The sequence below is a fragment of the Acyrthosiphon pisum genome, chromosome A1, assembly GCF_005508785.2.
Source record: "Acyrthosiphon pisum isolate AL4f chromosome A1, pea_aphid_22Mar2018_4r6ur, whole genome shotgun sequence".
Lineage (NCBI taxonomy): Eukaryota > Metazoa > Arthropoda > Insecta > Hemiptera > Aphididae > Acyrthosiphon > Acyrthosiphon pisum.
The window spans coordinates 4948410-4961092 of record NC_042494.1 but is presented as its reverse complement, the minus strand read 5'-3'; the positions used below and the strand labels follow the sequence as shown (position 1 = coordinate 4961092).

Here is a 12683-nt window from a genome sequence, read left to right as displayed (position 1 = left end):
AAAAATATATTCAGAATACATATTCGAATACTTTTTTTTAAACTAATTAACATTTATTAATTAATAATTAAAAATACATCGTAATCATATAAGTTATTTATGACTACAGTATACAACACATTGGTGTTTATAAAAATAATTATATCATGGGACATGGGCCAATATTATATTTCGTTCAAAGTATAAAATTAATGTTCATGATTTATATAAAATGTCTTGTCACAAATTTAAAACAATTTTTCCGGATCGGAAAAAAGTATTTATTTAATGAATAAAAAATACAAATAAAAGTATTTAAATAGTATTCGAATACAAAAAAAGTATTCAAATACTTTTATTCGATCACATTTATTCGAATACTTTACAAGACTGCTGTATTCTTCCCAGAGGTCTAATCTATCTCTATATATATAAAAATACTGGATCCCGTGCACTTTGCAGCCCATTAAAATTGTCAACTCTATATGAACAATATGTTTTACATATCACCATGGCAACCATTTGTATACAAAACATTCCATCGGAATTTCAAAATAATATATAATTGGTTGCCATGGTAATATGGAGACACACACAGACGGAAATCTTAAAATAATATATAAATGGTTGCCATAGTAATTGATCACACAGACAGACAGACATGCATACAGTCATTTTTATATATATAGAAGATGATCAAAACATTTAAAACAATCAAATAATAGTGTTAAGAAGTGCTGTGTAGTTTACGTAAAATAGTGTTTGAGTAGAAATATATCCCCGGCAGCCTAATTTTTCACTAGCAACTTCGTGCAGGATTAAAAACATCTTTATGCAACTATTTTGTAATCGTATTATTTTATTTTACAGTAATAATAGATAAAATAAGATATTGGAAAAATAACCAGAACCACTGGCGTCACTAACTAGTCCATCTACTATGCCATATGATATGAATACGTCGCAGGTATAGTATACCGGATTGTAAAAATATTGAAATACATCGGAACAAAATAATACCATTTGAGATATGCACAAGAAACATCTATATCAAAGGTGTAATACATTTTGAGATAGGAAATTCGTGTTGGTAATTTATTTTAATTGTTGAAATTTAAATTATTTAAGTTCTTTTTTAAATAGAACAAAATAAAAAAAATATATATATTAAATAAAATATATATTAATAAATATTTAATATATTAAATAAAACAAACTCTTTACAACACAAGACAATATGATACGCCTGCAGCCTAATACCAGCCATTGAGTTAAGTTAACTTTAAGGTGCATGAGAAAGAAAAAGATCATCACTCATCAGTGATACTATAAAATTTATATAGTGAATTGTTGAAAATAAAATTATAGTCACACTATACTGTCTAAATATCCGACACGAAAATGGAAACAGTCATGAATGTTTTTGTAAATACTAACTGGTAAGTGATAGTTAAATACTTAAATACGAGATTAAAAGTAACCGTATGAATGTACAACTTAATATACCTAATGTTATATTTTATGAACAAAGAATTACTAAAATCTAAATGTATGTGTACACTAGAACCCGTTATGCAAACCACCGAATGATACTTTTTGGAATGTGTCCCTCCAATTATTCGTTATCTCAGATATAATATAATATTATGGGTATTTATCATAATCTCTCTATATCATGCTTAAGTATAGGTGTACAGCTTACAATATGACATATTAAATTGTTTGTTCGATCTACGATATTCTAGATAACGGAGATCATTGTGCAGTTATTGTATAATAGTGGAATATAAATTGATTCTAAATTTTGTATATTCACGACTGATTGTAATTTAAGAAGACTTTGTACAGCATAATATAATAATTATTAGATATATCAAATTATCAAACGATGTAAAATCATTATTATACATTTATTTAAGTATACAATAATTTTACATAATTTGTTTATATAATATATAGTCTACATAAATATTAAATATATTAGTCGTTGATAGTCTGAATAAGTTGGCAATTATTTACGTTAGATAAGTACGTTGAAAAACTATTAGGTGTAGATATTTTACGTAGTGGTAGGATCTAAAAATCAATTTTAAAACAAGTTAGTAACTCGTAATTTTTTCATTGCCACCCAACTGCGTAGCATGACCTTCGGTCATGACGTGGCCTCATAATATAGTAAAATATACATAATACCAATCCGACTGCATATTATCAGCATCCATGCGATACAGTGGTTTTGATTTCGCGAAGACCCGATATTATCTGTATAGAACTGTTGTGCTGTAGTAAACATTATGAAATTACTGCAGATATTTTCAGTGTTTAATATAGAATGTTTGTTTTGCTCTAACTACATGTTAGAAAATGTACTATAAAATATTGTTTAGTGTATAGTGATGTTCATTTGATATAATTAATGTATAAACATTTGTGGTTAGGTTTATATTTTTAATATATTTTCTTTAATCACCGCTGGCCATTGACAATGAAGTTGACGTATATCTGGTTAATGTACTCATTTTTATGTTTCGGTACGTAATATCACTGTTTAATCACGTTTTAATAATTTAATGATATTATGTTAGTACTTAGTACAGTGTCTATTATAATTAAATATTAAATACGCTATAGTCTATACATAAAAAAAAAAATCATCTACATTGAAGCCTTTTGAATACGATATTATGATATAATAATATATCACCAGACATTTTTCTAAAACAATAATTTTCCATATAATTTTATTGTTAAAACAAAATTTAATTTCAAACCGAAAAATATAAATACAAATACCTACAGTTTTTCATTTTCTAAAATTTAATTTAGTCGAAATAATATAACAATAAATATGATATAATATAATAACATAGCAAAATATAATTTCGATCATTCTTTTATTAAATGCTGCACTTTTGTTATAAAAAGTAATGCATACAATCACTTCGTATGACATAATTAATAATTAGTACGCCATAATTTGAAATAATAAAAAATTGTAGATTCATTTATGTATAGGCGTAGTGAAGAAAAAAGCTACCCAATAATGACATTTTAATTTTTTTAATGGATATACAACATTGTCTTTTTGTTTAAAACAAAAAGTTAAACACATCAAAGGCTCATACAATTAAGTGACTTCTAAAGACTTGAGAGGTGGAGAGTCTGAGAACTAGTAACTGGAAAATACTTGTCATAAAAAAATGAATACTTATTAATAGTTATGAAGTTTAAACATAAAGCTTTGATTATTTAGTTTGTGCATAAAATGTATATGCAAGTATTTACTATTAATTATCAAATGACAAAATAAAAATTCTGAAAAACACTCCCTAATATTTGTCGATCACTACAAACTAAACCGTTATAAGTTAATTTGGTATTTCGATAATATATATATATAATTAAAAATAATATAAGATATCGTTTGTATTAAGAGAAAAATTGTAAGTGGTAAAATGCTTGCGAGTAAAACCTTACTTGCGGTTTCATTTTATTGGCTTTTTAAAACTTTTATTGCCCCCACACTATTATTAATTGAAATACTGCTGCAGCACATATCACTCAGGAATGCACGATACATTAGATGACAAAATATTACCTTATATTAGTATTTATAATGTGTTATTATTGAATTCAAAACTACAAATTCAGTACAATAAATAATATAATAATAATCCACTAAACATTGTTTACGTATTTAATATATTATACTAATTCATTGTTTCAGGACCCGAAATTTTGTGTGACAGAAAATATGACGATTCTTGCTCAATGTTGGTAATTGTTGTATAAATACATATTATATTATTATAAATGGTGAAAATAGCGGTGGTTGCGGGCTTAGGGGCTTGGAGCCCAAAGTTTTAATAAGTACCTTAGAACAATATACGAGCTATACTTAATACTAGGTATTATTAATATTATGTACTGACTACAAATCTTATGACATCACAATTTTCCCACTGTGTTATGTACAATACTCATATAAACAAACAAATATGTGATGAAGCCACACAAAGGTTAGGATGTTCAAAACTACTTCTGTTTTTATTTTTTCATTATGTAAAAAACTAATTTTATCTACTATTCTCTTATTTATTATTTTTTATTAACCTTTTGAATACGCACAAGACATCCCATAATTTGCATAATTTTCCATATTAATATTGGTATATTATAACATATTTTATTATGTTCTGCAATTAAACTGTTTATTATAATCATGAAACTATTTTATATTATTCGTTTAAAATTATACATGTAAACATTATAATATTAATTATTATATAGGTAAATAGGTTTCTAACTCACTTTATACTTATCTCTCTATAAAAACATTTTGTCCACTGTCTAGTCTGTAATTGTAATTTAGATATATATATATATATATATATATATATCAGCCCTTTTAAAATTCGATTAGATTTAATATTTGCATACATAATAAAATGATATAATTAATATTGAATAATACCTAACTTGTTGCATAATTGTTTACAATTGTAGAAACGCCGAAGATAAATTTAAATGTCCAAATGGAGTATGTATCGAATCGTCGAGGGTTTGTGATGGCCGTAAGGATTGTTCAGATGGTGCAGACGAGACCAAAGCATCGTGCGATCGATACGAGTATGAATTCGATATCACCATGGGTAAAAAATAATAGCTTTATCACATTTAATATATTTATATGTTTGTGTAATGATTAATAGATGCCAGAGTTACGCATATTAATCTTGAAATAGAGCTTCTAATTATATTACATCTAATATTCTTTAAGATTGCGGTAGAGTAAATGCAAAAAACCAAGGAATAATCGGAAAAGGTATGAATAAAGCAACAGCTGAAACAACACCTTGGTACGTTGGAATTTATGGATTAAATAAAACAGATTCTTATTATAACTTGATATGTGGAGGATCAATTATTGCACCAAATTTAGTAATTTCAGGTAAAAAACTTGTATACCTAGTGTATTTAAGAAGGAATGCGAATTAATAAAATATTGTTTTTAGCGGCTCATTGTTTTGGACAGTATGATACGATGAGATCTAAAAAAATATCAATAAAAGATGGTCTAATTAAAGTTTCTGTCGGAAAATATGATAGAAATTTTACTGTTATTAACAATAACTTTACTCAAATAATAAATGTAAGTAATTAATAATATTAAATTAAATTTTAAAATCTATCGGTAATTCATAATATATATATATATGTATAATATAAATTCAAACAATTATAAAGGTTAAAACGATTTACCATTCTGATGGTTATTGGGGAATGATTAACAAACATGCTAATGATATAGCTGTCATTGTGTTAGCACACAAAGTTTCGTTTAGTAATGGCGTTACACCTGTTTGCGTCGATTGGAAAAGTGAATACAATGTAGTAAATGGAGCTCAAGGAAAGGTAAATTTTCTGTGCTATAGCCTATTGTTGGTAATTTTATTGAACACATAAAATATAATTTGAAATGTTTATGGGCTGCAAAGAGGAAATTTGTACTAAGTGGTGGGAAGTAAATGTTAGAAACACGGTATATTATATTATATACCGTGGTTAGAAACAAAAGTTAATGTTTGTGATAGTTTTGGTAAGTCCAATCTATATTTAGTTACAAATTAAGATCTAAAACGACTAAAACATACAATTCACCCGACAAATTTTGAACAAAATGGAAGAGTTGTATGTGTTAGACCCTGCCCCCTTTTAAGTTCATTTGAAGAACGTACTAAACGAAAAACTAATTAAAAAATATTTTCAGATTGAACTCTGCAATATAATAATTCATCATTAGTAATTTTAACAATATCTGCACATCCCTGCACATATCTGCACATCCCTTAAACGTCGTATTAGTTCATATAGTAGGTACCTTTGTTGTCATTGTAAGTGCTAGGAAGGTCTTCCACTGGCAACCAAACTAAAAACACCTTCGTAAAAACACTAAACATTAATGTTATTTAATATTTGATTTATTTCCAAATTTAAAAACTTTGATTAATGAGACTTTAAGCAACTAATAAAATTTAACTCGATATTAATATTATACCATTTTTATATTGTTTACAACTGTTTCATACTTTTACAGATTGTTGTTTGGGGACAAATGAAAAATGGCATACAAAGTGTGTTATTAGAACAATTTTTACCTTACATCAACACTAGTACTTGTCGAGAAATGTATTTGTATAGTGGATTCGATGTATATGTGACTTATGATAAGTTTTGCGCTGGTTCTAAATTAGGTAATACAAATTTAGATTCAGAGTGTAGTAATGAAAGTATTGATTTTAAATTGATTTGTGTATTTTTTGTCAACACATTTTGGAGCAATTTAAATGCTTTGATTTTTTTACTATAATAGAGGTTTTTAAATGAAGATTGGATCTAGTTTGGTAATTCGGAGGTCAAAATAATTTAGCACTTTTTTTAATAATTAAAATTAAAAATTATTATAGAATTCAGGAATTTATATACAAAACCAGTTGTTGAAAATCTTTATTTATATATTATATATCCTTTTTTTTTTTGTTGACTAACTTAAAAATGAATAACCATTGATAGGTACATCGTACATGACATTTTCACCAAATTTTTATATCTGCATTATCTGTGTAATATTATGATAACATTAATTTCAAATTATAATGTTTTTGAGCTATTTATAAGTACCTATATATTTAAATACTTTTATTTCTATAAATACCGATACATATATTTTATTGAATAGGTCAAAAACTTTAAAACGTAACACAAAGTTTTTCATTTACCTAAAAATATCAAAAGTTTAAAGTCGCATTATTTTTTTTATAAACATTAGTTAAGCCTTAGTATTAGTAATTTGACAAAAATGATCAAAATACCAAATATTTGCTAACTATTTTGTATTTAAAAAATGTATGAAATTTTCAATTTTCATAGCTATGACTTTTAAATTTCTAAATTTATACAAGGTTTCTCGTAAATGGTTTATATTTCATACATTAACTGAAAAATACATCGATAATTTTAGGATAAAAGGTACTTTCGCAAATCCTATGTTTTTTGCAGAAATAAACTCTTCTACCTATTGTTAATGTTTAGTAATTCATAAAATATATTTCTAAAAATGTATCAGACAAATCATAAACTATAAATAGCTTATACCATACGTTATTCAATTCTGATAGTTACAAGAACAGCAAATTCTGTTGGATTATTTCACAAAATATTTGAAATGGTGATTCTTTAAGTATTTAAAGTTTTTTTTTTATTTTTTTTTATTAAGAAAGACAATTTACAATCTGTACACAATAATTACAATAAGCAAATTAGATAAAAATCAGAATAAAGTGACATGAATATCGTGTTGAGGAAGAAACTCAGTGGTAACACCTCTTTTGCTAACTTAATAGGTCTCTACACCATTTACGCTTTAGTCTGCGTGGCGGGTTTTTTGGAAGGGTAAGGGAGGACATGTTTGATATTAATGTATTGCTATGCGTGTTTAAATTTTGGTGGAAACGTTTATACATTGTTTTGGCTAGTTCGGTGGTAGTTATTATTTTTAGATCGTTGTGTAAAGTAGAGTTTGAAACGTGCCAGGGGGCTTTAGTTACTAACCTTAGCGCAATTGATTGAAAAGCTCTTGAAAAATCAATTGGCCTGATGTTCGAAGGCTTTGCTGGGCCCCAGATTGCTATTCCATAAGACCAGATTGGTCTTATGATTGACTTAAATATAGTAAGTTTGTTTTGGAGTGGTATTTTGGAGTTTAGCAGCAGTCGGAGGAGGTGAAGTCTATTGTTCGATGATTTTCTTTTTTCTTTTAGGTGGGGTCCCAGGTTAGTCTTTTATCAAGTGTTATGCCTAAGTACTTGATTTCGGTTTGGACAGGGATGGGAGCATTGTTCATAATTAGTCGAGGGCACTCACGGAGAGATTGTTTTAACGTGAAAGTAACTTGCACAGATTTTTTTGTATTAATTTTAAATTTCCATTTTTTGGCTCATTCGTCAATTTTACTAGCATGATCCCGGAGTGCAGCTGAAGCTAAGATAGGATTTGGACTGGAGGAAAGAATAGCTGTGTGATCAGCGTATGTTGCTTGAAGGGTGTTACTAGATTGAGGGATGTCTGCTGTGAATACATTATATAGATCAGGGGATAGATCACTACCTCGTGGGACTCCAGCATATATATTGAGTGAGTAGATGAAATATCGTTACGCTGTCGTACGACAAACGAACGATTTTGTAGGTAAGATTTGATAATAGTATTTAAAGTTATTTTAAAAAAAAATGGGCGATTTCTTTGTCAATAATTACTATTCCTAATATTTCCAACGATACGTGTCGATATTTATCACGATTTTTATTCTGATATATTTGTATTAGAGTCATCCAAAAACATAATTATAATCTGATATGTGCATGTGACTGCTTGCGAGATTCTTCCGTTCCACTACCACACATTTTAAAATATTACCATCACAACAAGAACATGTTCATACAAAAATCAGATGCGGGTTATTACAGCTAACAACCATTTACGAATAATACAACGACAAGCTTAATTGCTGAATATATATGCCTTTAATACATTTACGATAAAATGTTCCTTAGAATCAATAGTAGTATGGAGGAATATTAATTTGTGTATTGTTATGTATAAAATATCAGATATCTCCAGTTTCAGGACAAGGAGTCAGTGTTGAAGATAGTGGAGTGGGCATAACATTTTTACACTCAAATTCTTATTTTTTATCTGGAGTTTTAAGTATCAAGGATACCGTAAAAAACAGTTCAATATTAGGTTTTACAGACATTAATGAACATCTTCAATGGATTCGTGGACTGTTTAATTTCAAACATGTACGTAAATAATATGTTATATACTCATGTATATCTGTATAGGGAACAATTTTAATTTTGAATTATTGTATTCGATTTGTTTTGTTTATGAAAACTACTACTTCAAAACAACATATTAATTATATCAAAAATAATATATATTTTTAACAATAATTTTTTTTAATAGATCACAGATAGTCCTTGCGTTTTACCAGCAGTCGAAGGAGTTGTATATTCTTATGAAGGTTCTAATGAGATTTTATCACACGGAACTATAGTTAAATATCTAATTACTGTTATTGAAAACTGTGAGGTTGGATACCATCAGGCCTATCCCAATGGTTTTAGGGTTTGTCGGGGAAATGGGAAATGGCTATCAAATTCTGAGAAGTTGTGTTTCAGTAAGTTTTATACAGTCATCAAATGTTGTAATAATTAAGTACTTAATCAATCGTATTTTAAAAGTCCAAAGCGTGTTTTTGTTTGATTATACTTTATTTACGATTATAGAAATGTGTCCACCTTTAGAATCAGATAGTTTAGATATTAAATGTAGTCATAATGGAAAGTATGCAAATTGTTCAAATTTATCAATACCTGATACAATAGCAACACCATCATGTAAGCCAACATATACAGCTCCAAATGGACAAGATGATATTCCATTTGAATTACTTTGTCAGTCTGATGGGACGTGGAATAAACAACTGTATAGATGCAATCCATGTAATTATATTCTAATATGATTCTCAAGTTTATATATATTTTACTAATTTATTTAACTTTTACTGTATCCAAATGAGCTTGTTTGTTTTATAAGTAAGCACAATTAATAATCATTGGGTGACGCATAAACAACATTTTTAAACAATCATCATTATGTCTTGCTATATGTATTATTAACTATAAATTATTAATTATATCATATATGTTTATATTCAAATATTATTTTAGATTGCGGTAGAGTATATATCCTGAACCTAATATTAATCAGCAATGGAGAAAAAGCACTTGTTGGGACGGCACCTTGGAATGTTGGAATATATAGATTAAATAAAATAAATTCTGATTATGACTTTATTTGTGGAGGATCAATTATTGCACCGAATTTAGTCGTTTCTGGTAAAATCTTTATACAACAAATTTAAGCAAGATTAAAAATTAAATTAATATAATTTTCAGCGGCTCATTGTTTTTGGCAAAAAGGTATGATTTCTAATAGAATATCAGTAAATGATGGTCTATACACAATCGCTGTTGGGAAATATGCTAGAGACTTTACAGTAATTGACAATGACTTTACTAAAATAATTAATGTAAGTTATTAATAATTAAAAATAATTAAAATAATTTTACTATGATACTTATAATATAAATTAAAACAATGAACAGGTGGACATGATTTATCTGAAAGAAGGTTATTATGGACCAACTGGGTTTCATGCTGAAGATATAGCTATTATTGTGTTACGAAACCGAGTTTCTTTTAGTAATGGTGTTGCACCTGTTTGTATCGATTGGAATGGTAGATTCAATGTATCCAATGGAGATCAAGGAAAGGTCGGTTTATAGTATTATTTGAATATCAAAATTGCGATTTATTTGCAGTTATTTATTATCTATTTATCTATATCACTATCGACCATTTTCCATATGTATGTTAAGTGCAAATTGTAATGCTAAGTTAATGCTTATAACTAAAGAAACATGAGTAAGGATCTTTATATTTCTAACTTTTTTCATAACAATTTATTAGTAACTATGTATTCAATTTTAAAGGTCTATGATTATTTATTCTTGAATTACAGCACAATATTAAGAAAATCGTTTGTTGAGAATTCGTTAATTTTTACGGCTGAAAAACCTATGTCAAAATAATATAAAGAATATCATAAAATATTTGTTTGATACATTTAATATGAAGAATCTCGTACTAAATATTCAAATAAGCATAAACATCCTGTTGAAATTAAAAGTATCTACGGAGTATTAGTTACATCAAATAAATAATATAATATTTGTTAAAAACTGGTTTTGAGTAAAAATCCCTGTTTTTCCTTAACTTTTTTTTTTTGTTTTAACCATCGCTTTAAAAACTATTGTGAATTTTCCAGGGTTTACTATTCAAAATCTAATATAAAATCTTAAAATTAATATTAAAAACTACTAAAAATTATTCTCATCTCATATTCAATCAAATTTAAAAATTTAAAAATTTTGATCAGTCAGACTTTATTAAACTAGTATAATTAATACTCAATAATAACAGGCACGTACAAAATTAAAAATATTATACGATAATAATTATAATTGTACACTAGGTACCTATAAAACTGTTTTATATTTTTACAGATCGTTGGTTGGGGAAAAACAGAAAAAGGCATTTCAAGTCCTGTTTTGTTAGAAGCATCTTTACCATTTATTGACCATAGATCTTGTAGAGATATGTATACAAACGGGTTTGAATCATTTGTGACTGTTGATAAATTTTGTGCCGGATCAGCATTGGGTAATAAAATATTTAAACATTAATACCGTGAAATCATCGAATTTGTTTAACAAACCTAATTTAAACTCATTGAACACTAAGTATTGAAGATAAACACTTTTAAAAATAAAGATTAACTTAGTTGTTATTAAATGTGTGTATCCCATTTTACAATAATTATTGTAATTTGTAATAACTATAGAAATACAAAATATATTTCTACTATATACATAATATAGACTATAGACTATAGACTATACCTACATAGCGAGCGTACGTTGGGTTCTAAGATTATACGCATTAACTTCGTACTTAATAAGTTAATGATCCATAATATCAAAAGGTTAACTGACTGTCACTGTTAAATTATGTTGAGCTAATAATGGTAAACACACTATATAATATTAATTCGTAATTATGTAATAAATAATAGTTATGGTTTGAAATTAATTGAATTATCAGCTAACAGTTATTTTCATCACAAATTCCACTGACATAATATGCTTGTAATATTGTACTTGTACATAATTTGTAATTAAAAATGTAATTTTGTATTTTACCTAATATTTATAATATATTTTTAGTTTCCGGACAAGGAGTGGGTAAAGGAGATAGCGGTGCAGGCTTAAGCTTTTTACACTCTAATTCTTATTATTTAACTGGAGTAGTGAGTATAAAGGATCCAAATACAGAAAACTCAATAGCTGTTTTTACAGAAGTTAAATATCACATTCAATGGATTCGTGGACTGTATAAAAAACATAACTAAGACCAAAATGTTATGGTAATGTTATTAAAATAATTTATTCCAAAATTAATTAAAATCAATATTTGTATGTACATAGGTTTTTACATAGGTATGTATAACAATTTTTAACAGTTCGTACAATTTTTCATTAAAATTAAGTTATTACCTAATCATTAAATTATATAAATATTTTTTTTTATTATTATTTTTTATTAAGTAATGTGTTACAATAGTTGATCTCAATAAGCGTAATAGATAATAATATAAGTACACAAATGAAACACAGAGTAAAGAGGTACCAAGTGGAAGTACTTCGTCATTATCTTTATATATATAATTCTACTGTACATGTGTATGTCACTGAACTCCTCCTAAACGGCTGGACCGATTTGAATGAATTTTGTTATGTATGCTTGAGTGGGTCGTTGAATGGTTTAGATTCACAATTGAACCCATTAAGCCCAACCTGGGGAGGTTCTCAAACAGGGATATTGAGATTTACGATGGAAAATTATAACACAGTATAATACAATATAAAACATTATTATTATTGTTAATAATTGCATCGTGTAAAATAAATATTTCAACCTAACTATTAATATTGCTTTTTAAATTGATTTCTCCATGT

The 12683-nt window shown here is 27.0% G+C and overlaps 1 protein-coding gene across 7 annotated transcripts in view; it reads left to right on the top strand.

Moving 5' to 3' along the window:
- The window catches only part of LOC100571353 (modular serine protease), an 18121-nt gene extending 5933 nt beyond the window's left edge, over positions 1 to 12188 (top strand). The window contains exons 1-15 of one of the 7 annotated variants that reach the window (XM_029486541.1): positions 1268 to 1418; positions 3707 to 3752; positions 4486 to 4631; positions 4760 to 4930; positions 4995 to 5131; positions 5227 to 5394; positions 6077 to 6233; positions 8659 to 8840; positions 9007 to 9220; positions 9330 to 9545; positions 9774 to 9941; positions 10002 to 10135; positions 10212 to 10379; positions 11172 to 11328; positions 11892 to 12186. In XM_029486541.1, coding sequence (XP_029342401.1) covers positions 4628 to 4631; positions 4760 to 4930; positions 4995 to 5131; positions 5227 to 5394; positions 6077 to 6233; positions 8659 to 8840; positions 9007 to 9220; positions 9330 to 9545; positions 9774 to 9941; positions 10002 to 10135; positions 10212 to 10379; positions 11172 to 11328; positions 11892 to 12076 — 2061 coding nt within the window. In that variant the 5' untranslated portion in view covers positions 1268 to 1418; positions 3707 to 3752; positions 4486 to 4627 and the 3' untranslated portion in view covers positions 12077 to 12186. Of the gene's footprint in view, positions 1 to 1267; positions 1419 to 2184; positions 2511 to 3706; positions 3757 to 4485; positions 4632 to 4691; positions 4931 to 4994; positions 5132 to 5226; positions 5395 to 6076; positions 6234 to 8658; positions 8841 to 9006; positions 9221 to 9329; positions 9546 to 9773; positions 9942 to 10001; positions 10136 to 10211; positions 10380 to 11171; positions 11329 to 11891 lie in introns of those variants that run through there. The other 6 variants (XM_016803081.2, XM_016803080.2, XM_016803083.2 and 3 more) reach the window with 6 other exon arrangements.
- The last annotated feature ends 495 nt before the right edge of the window (positions 12189 to 12683 follow it).